Source organism: Papio anubis, chromosome 4, assembly GCF_008728515.1.
Source record: "Papio anubis isolate 15944 chromosome 4, Panubis1.0, whole genome shotgun sequence".
In the NCBI taxonomy this organism is placed as follows: domain Eukaryota; kingdom Metazoa; phylum Chordata; class Mammalia; order Primates; family Cercopithecidae; genus Papio; species Papio anubis.
Genome location: NC_044979.1, coordinates 147,124,828 through 147,143,969, shown reverse-complemented (window position 1 = coordinate 147,143,969; position 19,142 = coordinate 147,124,828). Strand labels below are relative to the sequence as shown.

General features: G+C 53.3%; 1 protein-coding gene across 21 annotated transcripts in view; it reads right to left on the bottom strand.

Moving 5' to 3' along the window:
- MAD1L1 (mitotic arrest deficient 1 like 1) overlaps nt 1–19,142 on the bottom strand; it is a 414,177-nt gene that overhangs the window by 113,043 nt on the left and 281,992 nt on the right. For all 21 annotated transcript variants that reach the window (XM_003895654.5, XM_017956539.3, XM_017956540.3 and 18 more), the window contains one exon: nt 11,214–11,424. In XM_003895654.5, the coding sequence (XP_003895703.1) occupies nt 11,214–11,424 (211 nt within the window). The remainder of the gene's footprint in view (nt 1–11,213; nt 11,425–19,142) is intronic.

Here is a 19,142-nt window from a genome sequence, read left to right as displayed (position 1 = left end):
GCTGCGGGAACACCCCCAACTCCTCACCCACCCATGGTCACAGGAGCGAAGGTGCATCGTGGGGTCCATGTCAAGGGTCTGCGGATGCAGCAGGAACACCCCCAACTCTTAACCCCACCCACGGTCACAGGAGCGAGGGCGCGCCATGGGGTCCATGTCTGCTGACGCCGCGGGCACACCCTGCTCCTCATCTGGAGAACGGGGAGGGGACGGCCCTCTCTGGCAGCAAGTGGTGTGACCTGGACTTTTCTCTTTTTAATTTTAGATTTACACGCACATGAGTTAAGAGCCCAGAAATTCTGTGGGGTGTATCAGGAAACAGCGGTCTCCACACTTCTTGTTTCCTTCCATTCTCTCCAGAGACCACCGTGTTCACCTCTCAGCCGATCATGTCGGTATTAACTACATTTCTCTGGAACACACGTTCTGTGGCTCCTTCTGGACTTAAGAACTCGGGCGTCCTGCTGACTTCCCGAGAGACAGTGAGGCTTCAGCTTGCCCTCCCTCCTGCCCTGCAGCATGTGTCTCCCTCCTCCATGTCCCCCCTTCTTTTTTTTTTTTTTTTTTTTTTTGAGACAGAGTCTTGCTCTGTCGCCCAGGCTAGAGTGCAGTGGCACGATCTTGGCTCACTGCAAGCTCCGCCTCCCGGGTTTACGCCATTCTCCTGCCTCAGCCTCCTGAGTAGCTGGGACTGCAGGCGTCCGCCACCACGCCCGGCTAATTTTTTTTGTATTTTTAATAGAGACGGAGTTTCACTGTGTTAGCCAGGATGGTCTCGATCTCCTGACCTCATGATCTGCCCGCCTCATCCTCCCAAAGTGCTGGGATTATAGGCGTGAGCCACTGCACCCGGCTCCTGTCCCCTTTCTTAATATGAGGCTTAGGGCTGTAAGATATGAGATCAGGTCTCAGCTCCCTTACGACTGTGTGAAGCTGCTCAGGGTCAGCTCGGAGCACACGGACACTGCTGCTTCTTGCGCAACTCTGCTGCCCCCGGAGCCAGCGATCACCCTGCTTCCCACGCACTCAGCTTTCTAGGCGCTCGTCGGTCGTCCCTCTTTGCCAGCTGTCTACGCAGGTGCTTCCCAGTCTTTTTGTGGGGTGGAAAACCTAAACCTGAGAAATGTCTGTGGCATGCAGGGAAGAAGGTTGCCAAAGAGCGACACAGGGACCCAGGCACCAACGTCCATGGAAGCCCATGCCTGGCACACACGTGTGGAAAGCTCCGGTCCACATCACGACACCCAATGCACCAGGTTCTTTCCCAGAACCTCTGGTGGGTTCCAGCCCTCGCTGGAGGCTCCCCAGCCCTGGGGGTTTCCTTCTCTGCTCTATATCCCAGAACTTCTGGCCCGTTCCAGCCCCTGCCGGCTGCTCCCCAGGCCTGAGGGCTTCCTCCTCTGCTCCCACGGCGGAAGCCCCTGTGGTCTGCTCTGCTTGCCACAGCCATGCTCTTTCCTGGTTTACTCCCTCATCCCTCAGGAGCACATCCTCTGCCAGCTTACTGAGACAGCGTGTGGAGCAGTCAAGTTTTTAAGACCTTGAACCCTGCAGATGCATGTACTTCTTCCTTCAGACCTGATGGGGACTGGGGGGCTACAAGATCCTGAGATGCAGGTCACTCTGCTGGAAACTCGGAGGTGCTGCTCCTTGGAAGTGCTAGATGACTGATCCTGGATCCTTCGACAAGCGACCTCCGTGTTTCTTCTCTGAAGTTCTCAGGGTCTTCCTTTCGTCCTGTGTCCTGAGTCTTCACATTGCCATACACTGTGTGGGTCTATCTCCGTCCACAGACAGCCCGGTCTGAGCCTCTCCCGGGAGGCAGGGAATTGTGTTCTTCCTTCAGGGGGACGGCGTTGAGGCACTTCCGTATCATCTGCTGTTTTTCCCTGTTTCCTCCTTCCGCGCTCCTGTTGTTCAGATGGTGGGCTGTGCCTCTAATGTTCTTACCTTTCTTCTCCTGTTTTCCATCTCATTGTCTTTGCTTTCAGACAGACTTTCTCAACGTTATCCTACAAATCTTCTACTTAGACTTCCAGTCACCGTTCCCTATTTTTACCTTCCCACTATTCACTGCTTTCTCTTGGTGTGTGTTAAGCTGCCCTGTCGTTTGGTTGCCGAAGCCCCACCTTCTCTCTGAGGAGATCCAGGAGACAGTGGTCGGAGGTTTCCTTCGCTGGGACAGTGGGTTCCCTCCCCGTGGACGCTGTGCTTCTCTGCAGTTCGCTTTGCTCTGTTTCCCCCGCTCGTTTCCTGTCCTTTCCTTTGGGCCATCTGACGATCCCTGGGTATCGGCTCCTCACGAGGGGAGGGCACTAGGGGCCCAGGGATGCTCCAGGGAGGAGCGTGCAACCACCTGCCATGGTTTTGCCCAGGGAGCAATCCATGGGCGCCGTTGAGCTGGGGAACTGCCAACGCCAGGTCCTTCTGGGCCACTCAGATCCACAGGGAGGTCTTTCCACCATGGCCTACAGGGTCACACCTGCTGCCCACGTTCTGCAGGGCACGTGGCAGGGGTGTGTGGTCCGGGCTCAGTTCAGGCCTGTTGTCCTGACTCGGGCCTGTCCCGGGACCTCGCCTGCCTTCTCCAGAGCAGCAATCCACAAACTCACTGAGCATCTGCGTGGTCTGCAGGGCTGCCTAGCACAGACTGCCGGCCACCCCCAGGCCTCTGGTTGAGCAAGTCTGAGATGAGACCTAAGAATCCACATTTCTTCCTTTTTTTAATTTAATTTTTTTTTTTTTATCATACTTTAAGTTCTAGGGTACATGTGCACAATGTGCAGGTTTGTTACATATGTATATATGTGTCACGTTGGTGTGCTGCACCCATTAACTCCTCATTTACATTAGGTATATCTCCTAATGATATCCTTCCCCCCTCCTCCCCGCAACGACAGGCCCCGGTGTGTGATGTTCCCCTTCCTGCGTCCAAGTGATCTCATTGTTCAATTCCTGCCTATGAGTGAGAACATGTGGTATTTGGTTTTCTGTCCTTGCGATAGTTTGCTCAGAATTACGGTTTCCAGCTTCATCCATGTCCCTACAAAGGACGTGAACTCATCCTTTTTTACGGCTGCATAGTATTCCACAGTGTGTATGTGCCACATTTTCTTAATCCAGTCTGTCACTGATGGAGATTTGGGTTGACTCCAAGTCTTTGCTATTGTGAATAGTGCCGCAATAGACATACATGTGCATGTGTCTTTATAGCAGCATGATTTACAATCCTTTGGGTATACACCTAGTAATGGGATGGCTGGGTCAAATGGTATTTCTACTTCTAGATCCTTCAGGAATTGCCACACTGTCTTCCACAATGGTTGAACTAGTTTACAGTCCCACCAACAGTGTGAAAGTGTTCCTATTTCTCCATACCCTCTCCAGCACCTGTTGATTCCTGACTTTTTAATGATTGCCATTCTAACTGGTGTGAGATGGTATCTCATTGTGGTTTTGATTTACATTTCTGATGGCCAGTGATGATGAGCATTTTTTCATGTGTCTGTTTGCTGCATAAATGTCTTCTGTTGAGAAGTGTCTGTTTATATCCTTCGCCCACTTTTTGATGGGGTTGATTTTTTTCTGGTAAATTTGTTGAAGTTCTTCGTAGATTCTGCATATTAGCCCTTTTTCAGATGGGTAGATTGAAAAAATTTTCTCCCATTCTGTAGGCTGCCTGTTCACTCTGATGATAGTTTCTTTTGCTGTGCAGAAGCTCTTTAATTAGATCTCATTTCTTGATTTTGGCTTTTGTTGCTGTTGCTTTTGGACATGAAGTCCTTGCCCATGACTATGTCCTGAATGATATTGCCTAGGTTTTCTTCTAGGGTTTTTATGGTTTTAGGTCTGACATTTAAGTCTTTAATCCTTCTTGAATTAATTTTTATATAAGGTGTAAGGAAGGGATCTAGTTTCAGCTTTCTACATATGGCTAGCCAGTTTTCCCAGCACCAATTATTAAATAGGAAATCCTTTCCCCATTTCTTGTTTTTGTCAGGTTTGTCAAAGATCAGATGGTTGTAGATGTGTGGTATTATTTCTGAGAGTTCTGTTCTGTTCCATTGGTCTATATCTCTGTTTTGGTACCAGTACCATGCTGTTTTGGTTACTGTATCCTTGTAGTATAGTTTGGAGTTAGGTAGCATGAGGCCTCCAGCTTTGTTCTTTTGGCTTAGGATTGCCTTGGCAACATGGGCTCTTTTTTGGTTCCATATGAACTTTGAAGTAGTTTTTTCCAATTCTGTGAAGAAAGTCATTGGTAGGTTGATGGGAATGGCATTGAATTGATAAATTACCTTGGGCAGTATGGTCATTTTCACGATACTGATTCTTCCTATCCATGAGCATGGAATGCTCTTCCATTTGTTTGTGTCCTCTTTTATTTCGTTGAGCAGTGGTTTGTAGTTCTCCTTGAAGAGGTCCTTCACATTCCTTGTAAGTTGGATTCCTAGATATTTTATTCTCTTTGAAGCAATTGTGAATGGGAGTTCACTCATGATTTGGCTCTCTGTTTGTCTGTTATTGGTGTATAGGAATGGTTGTGATTTTTGCACACTGATTTTATATCCTGAGACTTTGCTGAAGTTGCTTATCAGCTTAAGGAGATTTTGGGCTGAGATAATGGGGTTTTCTAAACATACAATCATGTCATCTGCAAACAGGGACAATTTGACTTCCTCTTTTCCTAACTGAATACCCTTTATTTCTTTCTCCTGCCTGACTGCCCTGGCCAGAACTTCCAACACTAGGCTGAATAGGAGTGGTGAGAGAGGGCATCCCTGTCTTGTGCCAGTTTTCAAAGGGAATGCTTCCAGTTTTTGCCCATTCAGTATGATATTGGCTGTGGGTCTGTCATAAAGAGCTCTTATTATTTTGAGATACATCCCATCAATACCTAACTTATTGAAAGATTTTAGCATGAAGGGCTGTTGAATTTTGGAAGAAGGCTTTTTCCGCATCTATTCAGATGATCATGTGGTTTTTGTCTTCGGTTGTCTATATGATGGATTACATTTATTGATTTGCGTATGTTGAACCAGCCTTGCATCCCAGGGATGAAGCCCACTCGATCATAATGCACAAGCTTTTGGATGTGCTGCTGGATTCGGTTTGCCAGTATTTTACAGAGGATTTTTGCATCAATGTTCATCAAGGACATTGGTCTAAAATTCTCTTTTTTTGTTGTGTCTCTGCCAGGCTTTGGTATCAGGATGATGCTGGCCTCATAAAATGAGTTAGGGAGGATTCCCTCTTTTTCTATTGATTGGAATAGTTTCAGAAGGAATGGTACCAGCACTTCCTTGTACTTCTGGTAGAATTCGGCTGTGAATCCATCTAGTCTCGGACTTTTTTTGGTTGGTAGGCTCTTAATTATTGCCTCAATTTCAGAGCCTGTTATTGGTCTATTCATTGATTCAATTTTTTACTGGTTTAGTCTTGGGAGGGTGTGTGTGTCCACGAATTTATCCATTTCTTCTAGATTTTCTAGTTTATTTGCGTAGAGGGGTTTATAGAATTCTCTGATGGTAGTTTCTATCTCTGTGGGGTCAGTGGTGATAACCCTTTTATCATTTTTTATTGCATCTATTTGATTCTTCTCTCTTTTCTTATTAGTCTTGCTAGCGGTCTATTGATTTTGTTATCTTTTCAAAAAACCAGCTCCTGGATTCACTGATTTTTTGAAGTGTCTTTTCTGTCTCTATCTCCTTCAATTCTGCTCTGATCTTAGATATTTCTTGCCTTCTGCTAGCTTTTGAATGTGTTGGCTCTTGCTTCTCTAGTTCTTTTAATTGTGATATTAGGGTGTCAATTTTAGATCTTTCCTGCTTTCTCTTGTGGGCATTTAGTGCTATAAATTTCCCTCTACACACTGCTTTAAATGTGTCCCAGAGATTGTGGTACGTTGTGTCTTTGTTTTCATTGGTTTCAAAGAACATCTTTATTTCTGCCTTCATTTCATTATGTACCCAGTAGTCATTCAGGAGCAGGTTGTTCAGTTTCCATGTAGTTGAGTGGTTTCGAGTGAGTTTCTTAATCCTGAGTTCTAGTTTGATCGCCCTGTGGTCTGAGAGACAGTTTGTTAAAATTTCTGTTCTTTTACATTTGCTGAGGAGTGCTTTACTTCCAACTATGTGGTCAATTTCAGAATAAGTGCGATGTGGTGCTGAGAAGAATGTATATTCTGTTCATTGGGGTGGAGAGTTCTGTAGACGTCTATTAGGTTCGCTTGGTGCAGAGCTGAGTTCAAGTTCTGGATATCCTTGTTAATCTTCTGTCTTGTTGATCCATCTAATGCTGATAGTGGGGTGTTAAAATCTCCTATTACTATTGTTGTGGAGTTTAAGTCTCTTTGTAGGTCTCTAAGGAGTTGCTTTATGAATCCGGGTGCTCCTGTATTGGGTGCATATGTATTTAGGACAGTTAGCTCTTCTTGTTGAATTGATCCCTTTACCATTATGTCATGGCTTTCTTTGTCTCTTCTGATCTTTGTTGGTTTAAAGTCTATTTTATCAGAGACTAGAATTGCAACCCCTGCTTTTTTTTTTTTTTTTTTTTTATTGTCCATTTGCTTGGTAGATCTTCCTCCATCCCTTTATTTTGAGCCTATGTGTGTTTTTGCATGTGAGATGGGTCTCCTGAATACAGCAAACTGATGGGTCTTGACTCTTTATCCAATTTGCCAGTCTGTGTCTTTTAATTGGAGCATTTAGCCCATTTATGTTTAAGGTTAATAGTTAAGTGTGAATTTGATCCTGTCATTATGATGTTAGCTGGTTATTTTGCTCGTTAGTTGATGCGCTTTCTTCCTAGCATTGATGGTCTTTACAATTTGGCATGTTTTTGCAGTGGCTGGTACCAGTTGTTCCTTTCCATGTTTAGTGCTTCCTTCAGGAGCTCTTGTAAGGCAAGCCTGGTGGTGACAAAACCTCTCAGCATTTGCTTGTCTGTAAAGGATTTTATTTTTCCTTCACTTAGGAAGCTTAGTTTGGCTGGATATGAAATTCTGGGTTGAAAATTCTTTTCTTTAAGAATGTTGAATATCGGTCCCCACTCTCTTCTGGCTTGTACAGCTTCTGCCAAGAGATCCGCTGTTAGTCTGATGGGCTTCCCTTTGTGGGTAACCGGACCCTTCTCTCTGGCTGCCCTTAATATTTTTTCCTTCATTTCAACTTTGGTGAATCTGACAATTATGTGTCTTGGAGTTGCTCTTCTTGAGGAGTATCTTTGTGGCGTTGTCTGTATTTCCTGAATTTGAATGTTGGCCTGCCTTGCTAGGTTGGGGAAGTTCTCCTGGATAATATCCTGAAGAGTGTTTTCCAACTTGGTTCCATTCACCCTGTCACTTTCAGGTACACCAATCAGACGTAGATTTGGTCTTTTCACATAGTCCCATATTTCTTGCAGACTTAGTTAATTTCTTTTTACTCTTTTTTCTCTAGACTTCTCTTCTCACTTCATTTCTTTCATTTGATCTTCAATCACTGATACTGTTTCTTCCAGTTGATCGAATCAGCTACTGAAGCTTGGGCATGCATCATATAGTTCTTGTGTCATGGTTTTCAGCTGCATCAGGTCATTTAAGGTCTTCTCTATGCTGTTTATTCTAGTTAGCCATTCATCCAATCTTTTCTCAAGGGTTTTGGCTTCTTTGCAATGGGTTCAAACATCCTCCTTTAGCTCGGAGAAGTCTGTTATTACCGATCTTATGAAGCCTTCTTCTCTCAAGTCGTCAAAGTCATTCTCCATCCAGCTTTGTTCTGTTGCTGGCAAGGAGTTGCGTTCCTTTAGAGGAGAAGAGTCGTTCTGATTTTTAGAATTTTCAGCTTTTTTCTCTGGTTTCTCCCCATCTTTGTGGTTTATCCACCTTTGGTCTTTGATGATGGTGATGTACAGATGGGGTTTTGGTGTGGATGTCCTTTCTGTTTGTTAGTTTTCCTTCTAACAGTCAGGACCCTCAGCTGCGGGTCTGTTAGAGTTTGCTGGAGGTCTGCTCCAGACCCTGTTTGCCTGGGTATCACCAGTGGAGGCTGCAGAACCGCAAAAACTGCAGAACAGCAAATGTTGCTGCCTGATCCTTCCTCCGGAAGCTTCGTCTTAGAAGGACAGCCGGAAGTATGAGGTGTCAGTCGGCCCCAACTGGGAGGTGCCTCCCAGTTAGGCTACTCAGGGGTCAGGGATCCACTTGAGGAGGCAGTCTGCTGTTCTCAGATCTCAAACTCTGTGCTGGGAGAACCACTACTCTTTTCAAAGCTCAGTTGGAAATACAGAAATCACCGTCTTCTGCGTTGCTCACGCTGGGAGCTGTAGACTGGAGTTGTTCCTATTCGGCCATCTTGGAACCTCCCCCGAGAATCCACATTTCTAAGAGGCTCCCGGGGAGGCTGTGGCCAGCCTGGGGACTGCACTTTAAGGATCACTGCTCCAAGAATAAACTGCTGGCTTGTTTTGGAGTTTTCATCTTTCCTGGGGAGAGGCCAACTGCCCAGGGCGCACAGACGGACAGATGATCCTGAGGACCTGTCTCATAATTCAGCATTCAAGTCTTCAGATCCACTGTATTTCAGTCAGCGGCATTCCTCCCCTAATGTCACTTGCAGCCAGTTCCTGGGCCACGTTGGAGTTTTGAGGTGTAACTCAGGCAGGTTCTCAGCTCTACCTGCCGTCGACTTAGATTCTGGTTTCCCGAGTCTACTCAGTCCTCTCACCGCTCACCCGCCCATTCCAGATTCCAAAAGTCTGCCTCTGTATCCTCTCCCTCTGTGGGGTTAGACCTTACATGAAACAGAAGCCTCTACCATCACTGTGATTTTTGGGGGCACAGACACGAGCTGCATCAGCCACTGGGGCCCGGACATCTGATCCATCCTCACCATCAGCCACGGGGGCCCAGACGCCTGATCCATCCTCACCATCAGCCACTGGGGCCCGGACGCCTGATGCATCCTCACCATCAGCCAGGGGGGCCCGGACGCCTGATCCATCCTCACCATCAGCCACCGAGGCCTGGACGCCTGATTCATCCTCACCATCAGCCACTGGGGCCTGGACACCTGATCCATCCTCACCATCAGCTATGGGGGCCCGGACGCCTGATTCATCCTCACCATCAGCCACGGGGGCCCGGACACCTGATCCATCCTCACCATCAGCCACGGGGGCCTGGACACCTGATCCATCCTCACCTCCTGGCAGTGCAATATGGCGTAGCCCCGCCTATCCCAGGCCTCTGCTCATCCTCCCCTTCCTGCTTCCAGACCATGCTGGTCCTGACTTCTCCACAGTCAGCTTGGACATGCCTCTCTACACCCCCTGCTCCCTATCAGCCAAGGCCCGGGACACCTGTCACAGCCAGATGCTGACCACCCGCGTGCCCGAGATGCACAGAGACCGAGACAACAGGTAAACGAACAGACAAGCGAACCTGAGACGCACAGAGACCCAGACAATAGGGGAACCAACAGACGAGCGAACCCGAGACGCACAGAGACCCAGACGACAGGTAAGGAACAGACAAGCGAACCCGAGATGCACAGAGACCCAGACGACAGGTAAGGAACAGACGAGCGAACCAGAGACCCAGATGACAGGTAAGGAACAGACGAGTGAACCCGAGAGGCCCAGAGACCCAGACGACAGGTAAGGAACAGACGAGCGAACCCCAGACGCACAGAGACCCAGACGACAGGGGAACGAACAGACGAGCGAACCCGAGACGCACAGAGACCCAGATGACGGTAAGGAACAGACAAGCGAACCCGAGAGGCCAAGAGGCCCAGAGACCCAGACGACAGTAAGAAACAGACGGGCTAACCCAAGACTGAGCAGAGACCCAGACAACAGGGGAACGAACAGACAAGCGAACCCGAGAGGCCCAGGGACCCAGACGACAGGTAAGAAATAGACGAGCGAACCCGAGAGGCCCAGAGACCCAGACAACAGGTAAGGAACAGACGAGCGAACCCAAGAGGCCCAGGGACCCAGACGACAGGTGAACAAACAGATGAGCGAATGGGCACACAGCCAAGGCACCGGCCCGTGACAGCAGGGAACGGAAGGCCCCTTCCCAAATCCTCTCCCAGGGTACAGTGCCACCAATAAACACGGCTCCAAGTCTGCATGCTCAGCTCTAAAACTTGCCCATAACACCTGCAGAATGCAGCAGGGAGAGGGAGCCACGGCTGAACCAGAAGCGGGGCTGGTGACATGGGGGCTCAGGCCCTCACAGCCACAGTGGAGACCAGGAGCAGCCCTGGTGTGGGTGGGGAGCTGGAAAGGAGCCCCCGAATGCCATCAGCTCACCCCTCGATCTGGCAAGACAGGCCTCCCCTTCTGGCTGTTGTCCTCCATCCCCACCGTGCTACTCCAGGAGGGCGGACCACCCAAGAGCCAGCCACCAAGCCCCTACCTGCTGGCAGGGTGCGCCCAGACTCAGGGCAGGCTTGGCTTATGGGGTGGGGCATGAAGAGGGAGGGAAGCCCCCACCTAAGACCCTCCCCACAAAGGATCACAGAGGACAATCACTCCTGATACATCCGCCTTGGTGCTAGGCTGCAGGAAGGGGAAAAGCGACCGCCACACGACCTCTGCACCTGCAGGCTCACGGGGAATGCTCTCCCACAGTACAGGGTGCGATGGCAAGTAGGTGGGAAGAAACAGGAGAGGGTGTCATCGGATGAAAAGCACCACCTCACCACATCAGGGGATAGGCTGGCATGCCAAAGGCCGCGGGCCTGACTTAGACCTGGAGGGTGCGGGCAGGCCCCGCTGGCCCTTGTGGAGGCCCCACTCTTCCCTGAAGCGCCGCAGGCCTTCGCTGCAAAGGGTTCTCTGGACTCCGTGAGGCGCACTTAGGCTGGTGAGAGACGGACTTGTTTTTGGAGAGGATTAGATTTACTTGTGATTAATGGTGTGTGTATAAACTAACAAATGATACGAATTTGTTTAAGGGCCTAAGATTTCAGCCCCTTGTTTCTCCACTGCTGCCTGCAAACTTGGACGGCTCCACCTGTTTGCACAACCCTGCAGGTGCATGGGGACACGGGGCCGGGGTGCTCTGCTCCAGCAACCACCAGGCCTGGCTGCCCACAGGGGAAGACAGACCCTCTGGGGATGACAGGCAGGTGACAGCCGCAGGCTGCCCCAAGGGCGCGCAGATGGACCTACCCACGGAAGGTCGAAGATGGCGGGGGCCGGGGGTGGGGGGTGCCTACCTGCTACCTCCTTGGATGATGGCAGACTTGCGGCGGCAGCCTCAAGGTCAGTTGGGACGGTGCCGCCTCTCTCCATGGCGCGCAGGAGCCCTCGCAGTCGCTCGCACTCTGCCTGCAGCTGGCTGTGGTCCTCACGCAGGCGCTGCCTGGCCACACTGGCGGGGTTCCGGCTCATGTGCAGCACTTTGGTCCTGCTCTGGTCATAGTCACCCTGCAGGAACACACACAGCATGGGTCACCATGGCCCAGGAAGACATGTGGCACGGGTCACACGCAGCACGTGTCACCATGGCCCAGGCACACGTGCAGCACAGGTCACACACAGCACAGTGCCCGGTTCTTTTGTCTTCTTGAGCCTGCCTGGCAGCTGTCTCTCCTTGAAGGAATGGCTTCTTCCCTGTGCCCTGTGGACAGGTGCAGGACCAAGGCCTGGCCACCTGCTGGGTCCCTTCTGCCTAACCACAGGAAGAGGGTGAGAGGGGACACGGCCCTGGTTCAGCTAAGCGCAGCACTTCCCGGAGTTCCATGCTTAGTGCCCAGGAGGGAGGCTTCCTCTTCTCTGAGGTTTCTGGCTGGGAGGAGGCTTGGAGCCCGTGTGGCCATGTTCCCATCTCTTCCCGGCCAGCCTGGAAGGTGCCCCGTGCCACAAGAGAAACAAGGTCAACCACACAGAGATGGAGGGCGAGGGAGCCTGGCACCGGCGTGGGTGGCTCAGGAACGTGCCTTGCGACCTGATGCTCCCGTGAAACCCAGGGCGGGGACGTGCGTGGCATCCTTGAGGTAGGAGTGCGCCTGGAGGCCCAGCCTGCTGACCTGTGGTAGGTGACCGACCCCCAGCAATGAGCATCACGCAGCCCTGCAGCAGGGGACAGCCGCCCAGGGCAGGGGACAGCCGTCCTGCAGCAGGGGACAGCCGCCCGGGGCAGGGGACAGCCCCCCGGGGCAGGGGACAGCCGTCCTGCAGCAAGGGACAGCCACCCAGGGCAGGGGACAGCCACCCGGGGCAGGGGACAGCCGTCCTGCAGCAGGGGACAGCTGCCCGGGGCAGGGGACAGCCGTCCTGCGGCAGGGGACAGCTGCCCGGGGCAGGGGACAGCCGTCCTGCAGCAGGGAACAGCCGCCCGGGGCAGGGAAGTGCAGGGTCACTGCGCACCCCGAGACTGCGACCTCATGCCAACATAAACATCGGTTCCACCACGTTCTGTCTCCTGGGAGTAGACACAGCCTTCTCAAACAGGGTTCAGGAAGTGGTGGCCGTAAAAGAAAAAAAAAAAAAAAAAAGAATACAACTGACCTTATACAAGTCAAGAACTTCATCCACCGCAACAGTGGAAAGGCACCCACAGAGCAGGTGGTGCTGTCTGAAAATCACATTTCTGAGAAAGGGTTCAGATCCAGAACATACGAAGAACTCAGAAATAACCAAGGGCATGTCAGACAACCCACTCTAAAAATGAGTCAAAAATGTGAGCAGACACTTCCCAAAGAGAGACACCCAAAAAGCTGATAAACACATGAAAAGGCGCACACACATGGGCCCGGGTCGGGGCTAGTGGCACACACACACACACGGGCTAGGACTGGGGCCAGAGACACACACACACATGGGCTAGGACCGGGGCCAGAGGCACACACACACACATGGGCCAGGGACGGGGCCAGAGTTACACACACACACGGGCCAGGGACGGGGCCAGGGCCAGCGGCGCACACACACATGGGCCAGGGCTCCCACCAAGTGCTGAGACTCTGCTGTTCGTGGCTGTCAGCTGTAGGGCAGTGAGACTGGGTGGGCACCCCGTCCCTCAGGCCCAGACACCACCAGCCCCCGTGAATGAGGGGTGTGCCAGCGAGCCAGGCCAGCTCCGTGCTTAGCGATGGCCTCCTCCCCTTTGGCAATGAGTTCCCGCCGCCCTTGGGGCTTCTGTCCACACACTGTCCTATCTCCCAAAGGGGAACAGGGAAACATTTCGTGTGTTCAGGTCACCCCACGCTCTCAGGAGAGAGGCCGGTGTGGACACATCCCATGAAGTGAAGCGACCAGGCGCAGTAAGCCTCCAGCCTCCCAGAGCCCAAGCTGTGGTGGGCCACTGCTCTCCAAGTCCCTGAAGGACGGCGAGGCCTGGCCTGGGCCGTGCCCACTGCAGGGCGCCTGAGTGGGGCTGGAGCCCGTCAGCCGTGGGCAATCGTGGTCCCAGGGCCCAGAATGTGCTTCCCATAGGGAGGGAGGAGGGGATGGGGAAGAAGGGAAGAGACCTCACCCCTCCTGGTGCCACCCCGGACTCTAAGACATCCCCCTGACATCACGTCACACAAGTTAATGGCTGACCCTGCCACCCCTGCCTCATGGAAGAGCCAGTGGAGATGGACATGCTGACCTGGACCAGGGACCCCTGGCCCCATGGAACATGGCAGAGGCCGCCGCAGAGGGAAGCAGGTTTGCAGACATGACTCACTTGGCTGCTCCCTCTGTGCTTCTCCTGGGAAGGAGGAGGGGAGGGGAAATCCACCCAGTCAGGCCCAGGGGAGATGGAGGCGGCAGCCCCCGCTGCTGGGCTGGGGCGGGAGAGAATCTGCGCAGCTCTTCACTGGTTTTCTGAGAACCTTGTAAACCTCAGAGGATGAAGAGACATCTTGTAACTCTGGCTGAATCACAGACTCTTGGGGTTGAAAGGATTGCTACTTCATTCAGTTTGCACAGCCGGGGTAAGAAAACCCAGTGTGCAGAATCCAGCCACCCACACATGCTCAGGAGGACCCTCTGAAGGGCGGCGCTGGCTTTCCAGGGCCTCTGAGGACTGGACAGCATCTCAACCTCTCCACCATCCTATGGAGCCGGAACCTCGAGGAGCCAGGGAGGATGCAGACGGGGGGTGGGGCCGCCTCTTGCAGGGACCAGCCAGTCACAGGGCTGTGTAGTCACCCCACCCCCATCCCAACCACGTAGCACTGCAACTGCACCCAGAAAGCAGCCGTGGGGCACACGAGGCCAGCATGGGCCCCGCTGATGGAGATGCGGGCACGGAAACATGACTCTGAATTTCAGATAACTCGCGTGTGTCCCAAAATATTCTTCTTTTGATTTTCTTCAACCCTTTAAAAATGTACAACGGTTCTTAGTTTAGGGGCTGCACAGCAGGCGGGGCTGTAGTCAGCTGAACCCCGGCAAGGACGAGGCCAAACGGCGTGGACTCAGCCCTCCTCTGACCCAGAGCAGTGAGACCCTCCTCCCCTAGGCCTCACCCTCCTCTTCCTCCCCAGGCTTCAATACTGCTGACCTCCTGAAGGGTCCTCCAGGTGGGAGAAGGTAGTGACCATCCTGGAGGCTGCCCAGCGAGGCCTCACCTGGCCCCAGCGTCCTCCCACTTAGCAGACAGGCGGACTTGCCGGAGGGGTGGGGGCTCAGCGGTGGCACGTCCAGCGCTGGCGTTGGACCCAGCAGTGCCTGAGGATGTCGAGTTCCCCGGGGTGGATGTCCTGGCAATGCTCAATGTTCCACGGGCAGGAACGAGAGCCAGAGGTGCAGCCCCACCCCCAGCCAGGGTGCCCCTGACCGGTCCATCATCCTGGGGTGAGGTTTCCCCCTTGATAGGGGGCTTGAGGTCCAGGAAACAATTCTGCATATCAGAGGATTTAATGACCAAAAGCGGGAGCCAGTAGAGATGAAGGAAACCAAATCAAAACACAGAGAGAAGATAAAACTGTGACGTTCTTCTTTAATGCCCATCCTGTCACCCTCCGGCCCCCAACAGGGCAGCACACTGCACTGCTGGCCCCGCTGGGGGCGAAGGCTTGGTGTGTGCAAAGCCACCGTGTGCAGGCTGGGATCAACCCCCAGGCGTGTCCTCCTCAGCGCCATGCATGCACCACCAGGTCCTGCTCTCCCAGAGCCACAGTGAGGCCAAGTTTGGAGCAGGTTTCCGTGGCCCGGCTTCCACCTGCAGCAGGAGGCCCTGGGTCACGGAGAGCATTCACTGGGCACCTGCGGCCGGGGCGGAGCGACCTGCCAATGGCACCGCTCACTGACCAGGGCTGAGAACAAACCTGGGCTCCATAACTGGTGGTGTGGACAACCCACCTCCCAGGAGGGCCAAGGAGGGGGAGGACGGGCGCCAGGGCTCTGTGCAGATGGCAACAATCCCGGCAGCTACTCGCCTTTCTGTAAGTTCAGGGGACGTTCCCTGCCTAACGCCTGGAGAAGGCAGAGCCCCTAGAGGCAACACGGGAGGGGCAGACTGGGCGCCACCCACCCTCTCACGTCCCCACTGTGATTGTGGGCCAGGCTCTTGACCTCCATGGGTTCCTTCCTGCCATCCTTCCTTCCTTCCTTCTGTCCATCCATCCACACACCTGTCCATCTGACATGATTTCCAGGCCCTGGACACTCTCAGCACAGCTGTGAACACAGTGGTGGAGCCGCCACTCACAACGAAAGCAGCTGGTATCCCACAGAGGGGCCTCCTGGGCCATACTCAGCACGTGGAGGGGACATTCCTGGCCCTTCCAGGAGGAGGCCACACCTGAGCCCCTGGGGGCCCAGAACCTCTGCTCCAGGTGAGACAGGACTGTGCCCCAAGGTGGCTGGGGGCAACAGCCGAACTTCCAGGCTGCTGCTGTGATCACAGCTGGGGGTGGTGCACAGTCAGGCACACCATTCCATGCCTGCGAGCTCCATGTCTCGGAGTTCCATGCCTCGGAGCCTGCGCGCCACACATTTCAGCAGGTGCTGGAAGCGCAGGAGTAATGGGAGCCCTGCGCTAAGGCCTGTCTCCAGGGCAGCCGAGTGTCGGGATGAGGACGGCCCTGTGTCCTATACAAACAGCACCACTCCTGCGCCTGCCCCACCAAGAGGAGCCATTCAAACGCACAGGCAGCAAAGCAGCACGGGAGGAAACTAGGCGGGATCTAGGGGATCAGGAAACATCCCATGTCTCGGATCAGAAGACTTGGCGCTGTCGGGACCAACCAATCTGCACATCTGGGACACTCCCAGGACTCAGCCGGCCTCCCTGAAGAACTGACAAGCTGATTCTGAAACTCACAAGGAACTGCAGGGGCTCAGAACAGCCACCACAGGATTGAAATCAGTCTCCTGACTTCAAAACTTACTACAAAGCCACAGCGATCAAGACGGTGTGGCGTGGGCATCAAGACGGACGTACAGACCAACAGCACAGCAGAGAGTCCAGCAATCAACCACATGTCCATGTTGAGTGACTCTGAGAAAGATGTTAAGGCCATTGGATAGGGAAAAACAGTCTTTTCAACAAATGCTGCTGGGACAATGGGCTGTCGCATGCCAAAGAACGAACATGGGCTCCGCCTCCCACCATAAACAAAAACTAAATAACCGTGGATCCAAGACCCATGTGAGAGCCCAACTGTAAAACCTGTAGAAGAAAACAGAGGAAGAAACCCTCCTAACCTTGGATTTAACAAAGGATTCTTAACCCAAAGCACAAAGAACAAAAGAAAAAACAGGTAATCAGACTTCATCCAAACTCAGAACTTGTGTGCTTCAAAGGATGCCAATGAGATGCAAAAACAAGCCACAGAACGGGAGAAAATGTCTGCAAATCTATACCCAAAGAACTTAGATCTGAACACACAAAGCAGGTTCACAGCTGAAACGACCCAATGTTACAATGGGCAAAGCATCTGCAGAGAGACTCCTACGAGGCCAATAAACACATGAAAAGCTGTTCGGCATCGTCCAGCATCCAGAGACAGAAACTGAAATCACAGAGAGGTATCACTTTGCACCCCCAGGACGGCCGGGAAGTCACTCGACAACACGTTGGTGAGGACGGGGAGAAACTGGAACCCTAGTGCGCGGCAGCCCTGGAGAAGAGTCTGGCAGTTCCTCCAATGATGAAAGGGTTACCAGGTGACCCAGCAGACCCAGTCCCAGGCAGACCCCGGAGAGAACTGCACACACACCCACACAGACTCGTCTGTCAATGTTCATAACAGCCCCGAAGTGGAAACCACTCGAATGTCCACCAGCCGATGACTGGATACGTAAGATGCGGCCATGCACACAGTCAGTGTTTCAGCCACAAGAAGGAACACATCACCGACACCTGTGACCACATGGGTGAACCTTGAACACGGGAAGTGAGAAAAGCCAATCACAAAGGCCACGGGACTCCCTTCCCAGGAAATGCTCGGAACGGGCCACGGGACTCTCTTCCCAGGAAATGCTCGGAATGGGCCATGGGACTCCCTTCCCAGGAAATGCTCAGAACAGACGGACCCACAGAGGCAGGCAGTAGCCGATTGGTGGCTGAGGATTTGGGGCACAGGAGACAGCAGGGTGATGGATAACTAGAGGGTTCGGGCCTCCTTGAGAGGTGATCAAAACGTCCTGTGACGAAGGGTGACAGTGGTTGCACTAGCCGTGGACATAAAAGCCGCTGAACTGCCCCCTTCGAAGGGACAAGTGACGTGGAATGTGCGTCGCATTTCAATAGAGCTGTCAGAAATGGCAGCCGGGCGGGAGTGAGAAACAGCAGGAAGCGCAGACGCAGCCACGGGAAACCAGCCTTCTCCTTTGCATGTGCGGCGATTTCAACTTCAGGAGCAGCTCTCCACGGTGAGGACATGGGCTGAGAGGGGCTGCCTGGAGGGAGCTCCCGGGTGAAGGAGAAACTCTGGGGCTCCGTGAGGAAATGTCCTTACTTGTGTTCTGCTTGGGCTGGGGAATGTGAGGCTGAAGGGGGTCCCTGTCCTCAAGACCCTCCTCCTCCACAGCCAGAAGAGCCTCCAGGGCACCGTGGCCTGACCATCACCCCCCACCCCGTCGGCCCTGTCCTACTCCTGCCAGCTGGGCCCAGACACCACGTGCAGTGACCACAGTCTGCAGGACCAGGTGACGTCAGGGTGTGCCCACAGGGTCCTGCCTTGGTGGCTTCTCGGAGCCTGCAGACCACCTCCACATCTGACGGGGACGAAGTCCCCGTGAGTCAGGCAGCTGACAGGCAGGAGACCGGCTGGCCTGGCTTCTGTGGCTTGGCACCCCCTGCAAGTGTACAGTGTGGTGGCCACCAAGGGAACTGGGAGCAGAGGGAGACAGGCAGGGGCAGCCCCTCACCTGGGCCGTCAGCCACTGGGAGCAGACAGTGGACACCCGAGACCCTCCAGCTGGATGGGGGCTGTGAGGGGCCAGGCCTCTGCCTCTCCCTGCAGAGCAGCGAAGCAGCACGGTGCCTCGGTGCCCGCTCAGCAGAGGCCCAGAAGAGGCCGGCTGCCAAGGGCGACTGCTGTTGCTGGCGGGACACCCCCATCAGCCTAAACACTCATCTCAGTAGGCGTCCTCCCCGCCAGAAAGGCCAGCTCCGTGGTGACAGGGACTGCTTTCCACCACCACACCGCCAGTACCAAGGACTGTCCCAGCAGAGGCTCCATGTGGAAGATGTGTCTGTTGAATGAATGGATGATGATGACTAACCCTTACTAAACTAGGATGTGCTCCTGTGGGCTTAAAACCAGGTCGCTCGAGTGGTTAAAGTAATGCATGAAGTAAGAGCCAGCAGGTCCCGGGAAACGGCTTGGAACCCTTCTCCAAGTTGTGGGGAGGCCCCCTCTTACTTCCTGGGTCACAGCTGTACCCCAAGAGCAGTGGAGGGTATGGCAGAAGAGCTGCTGCTGGGCCCACCCTGGAGATGAAGGGACAGAGGGTGAGGGCAGCGGCCATCTGCAGATGCCATGGGGTGCCAGGCCCGGCGGTGCTCTGTGAGCCCTGTTTCATCTATTCTGCTGCTTTCTGGAGGAGAACACAGGCATGCAGCACTCACGTGACCCTTCGGAGATGTGTGGAAGGTGGTGGCGCTGGGCTGCAGACCGGGGTTAGGGCTCTGCATGGCGTGGCTGTGGATAGGGGCACCAAGGGGCTCAAAGCGTGGCTTGAGAAGTCTGGAGGTGGGGGAG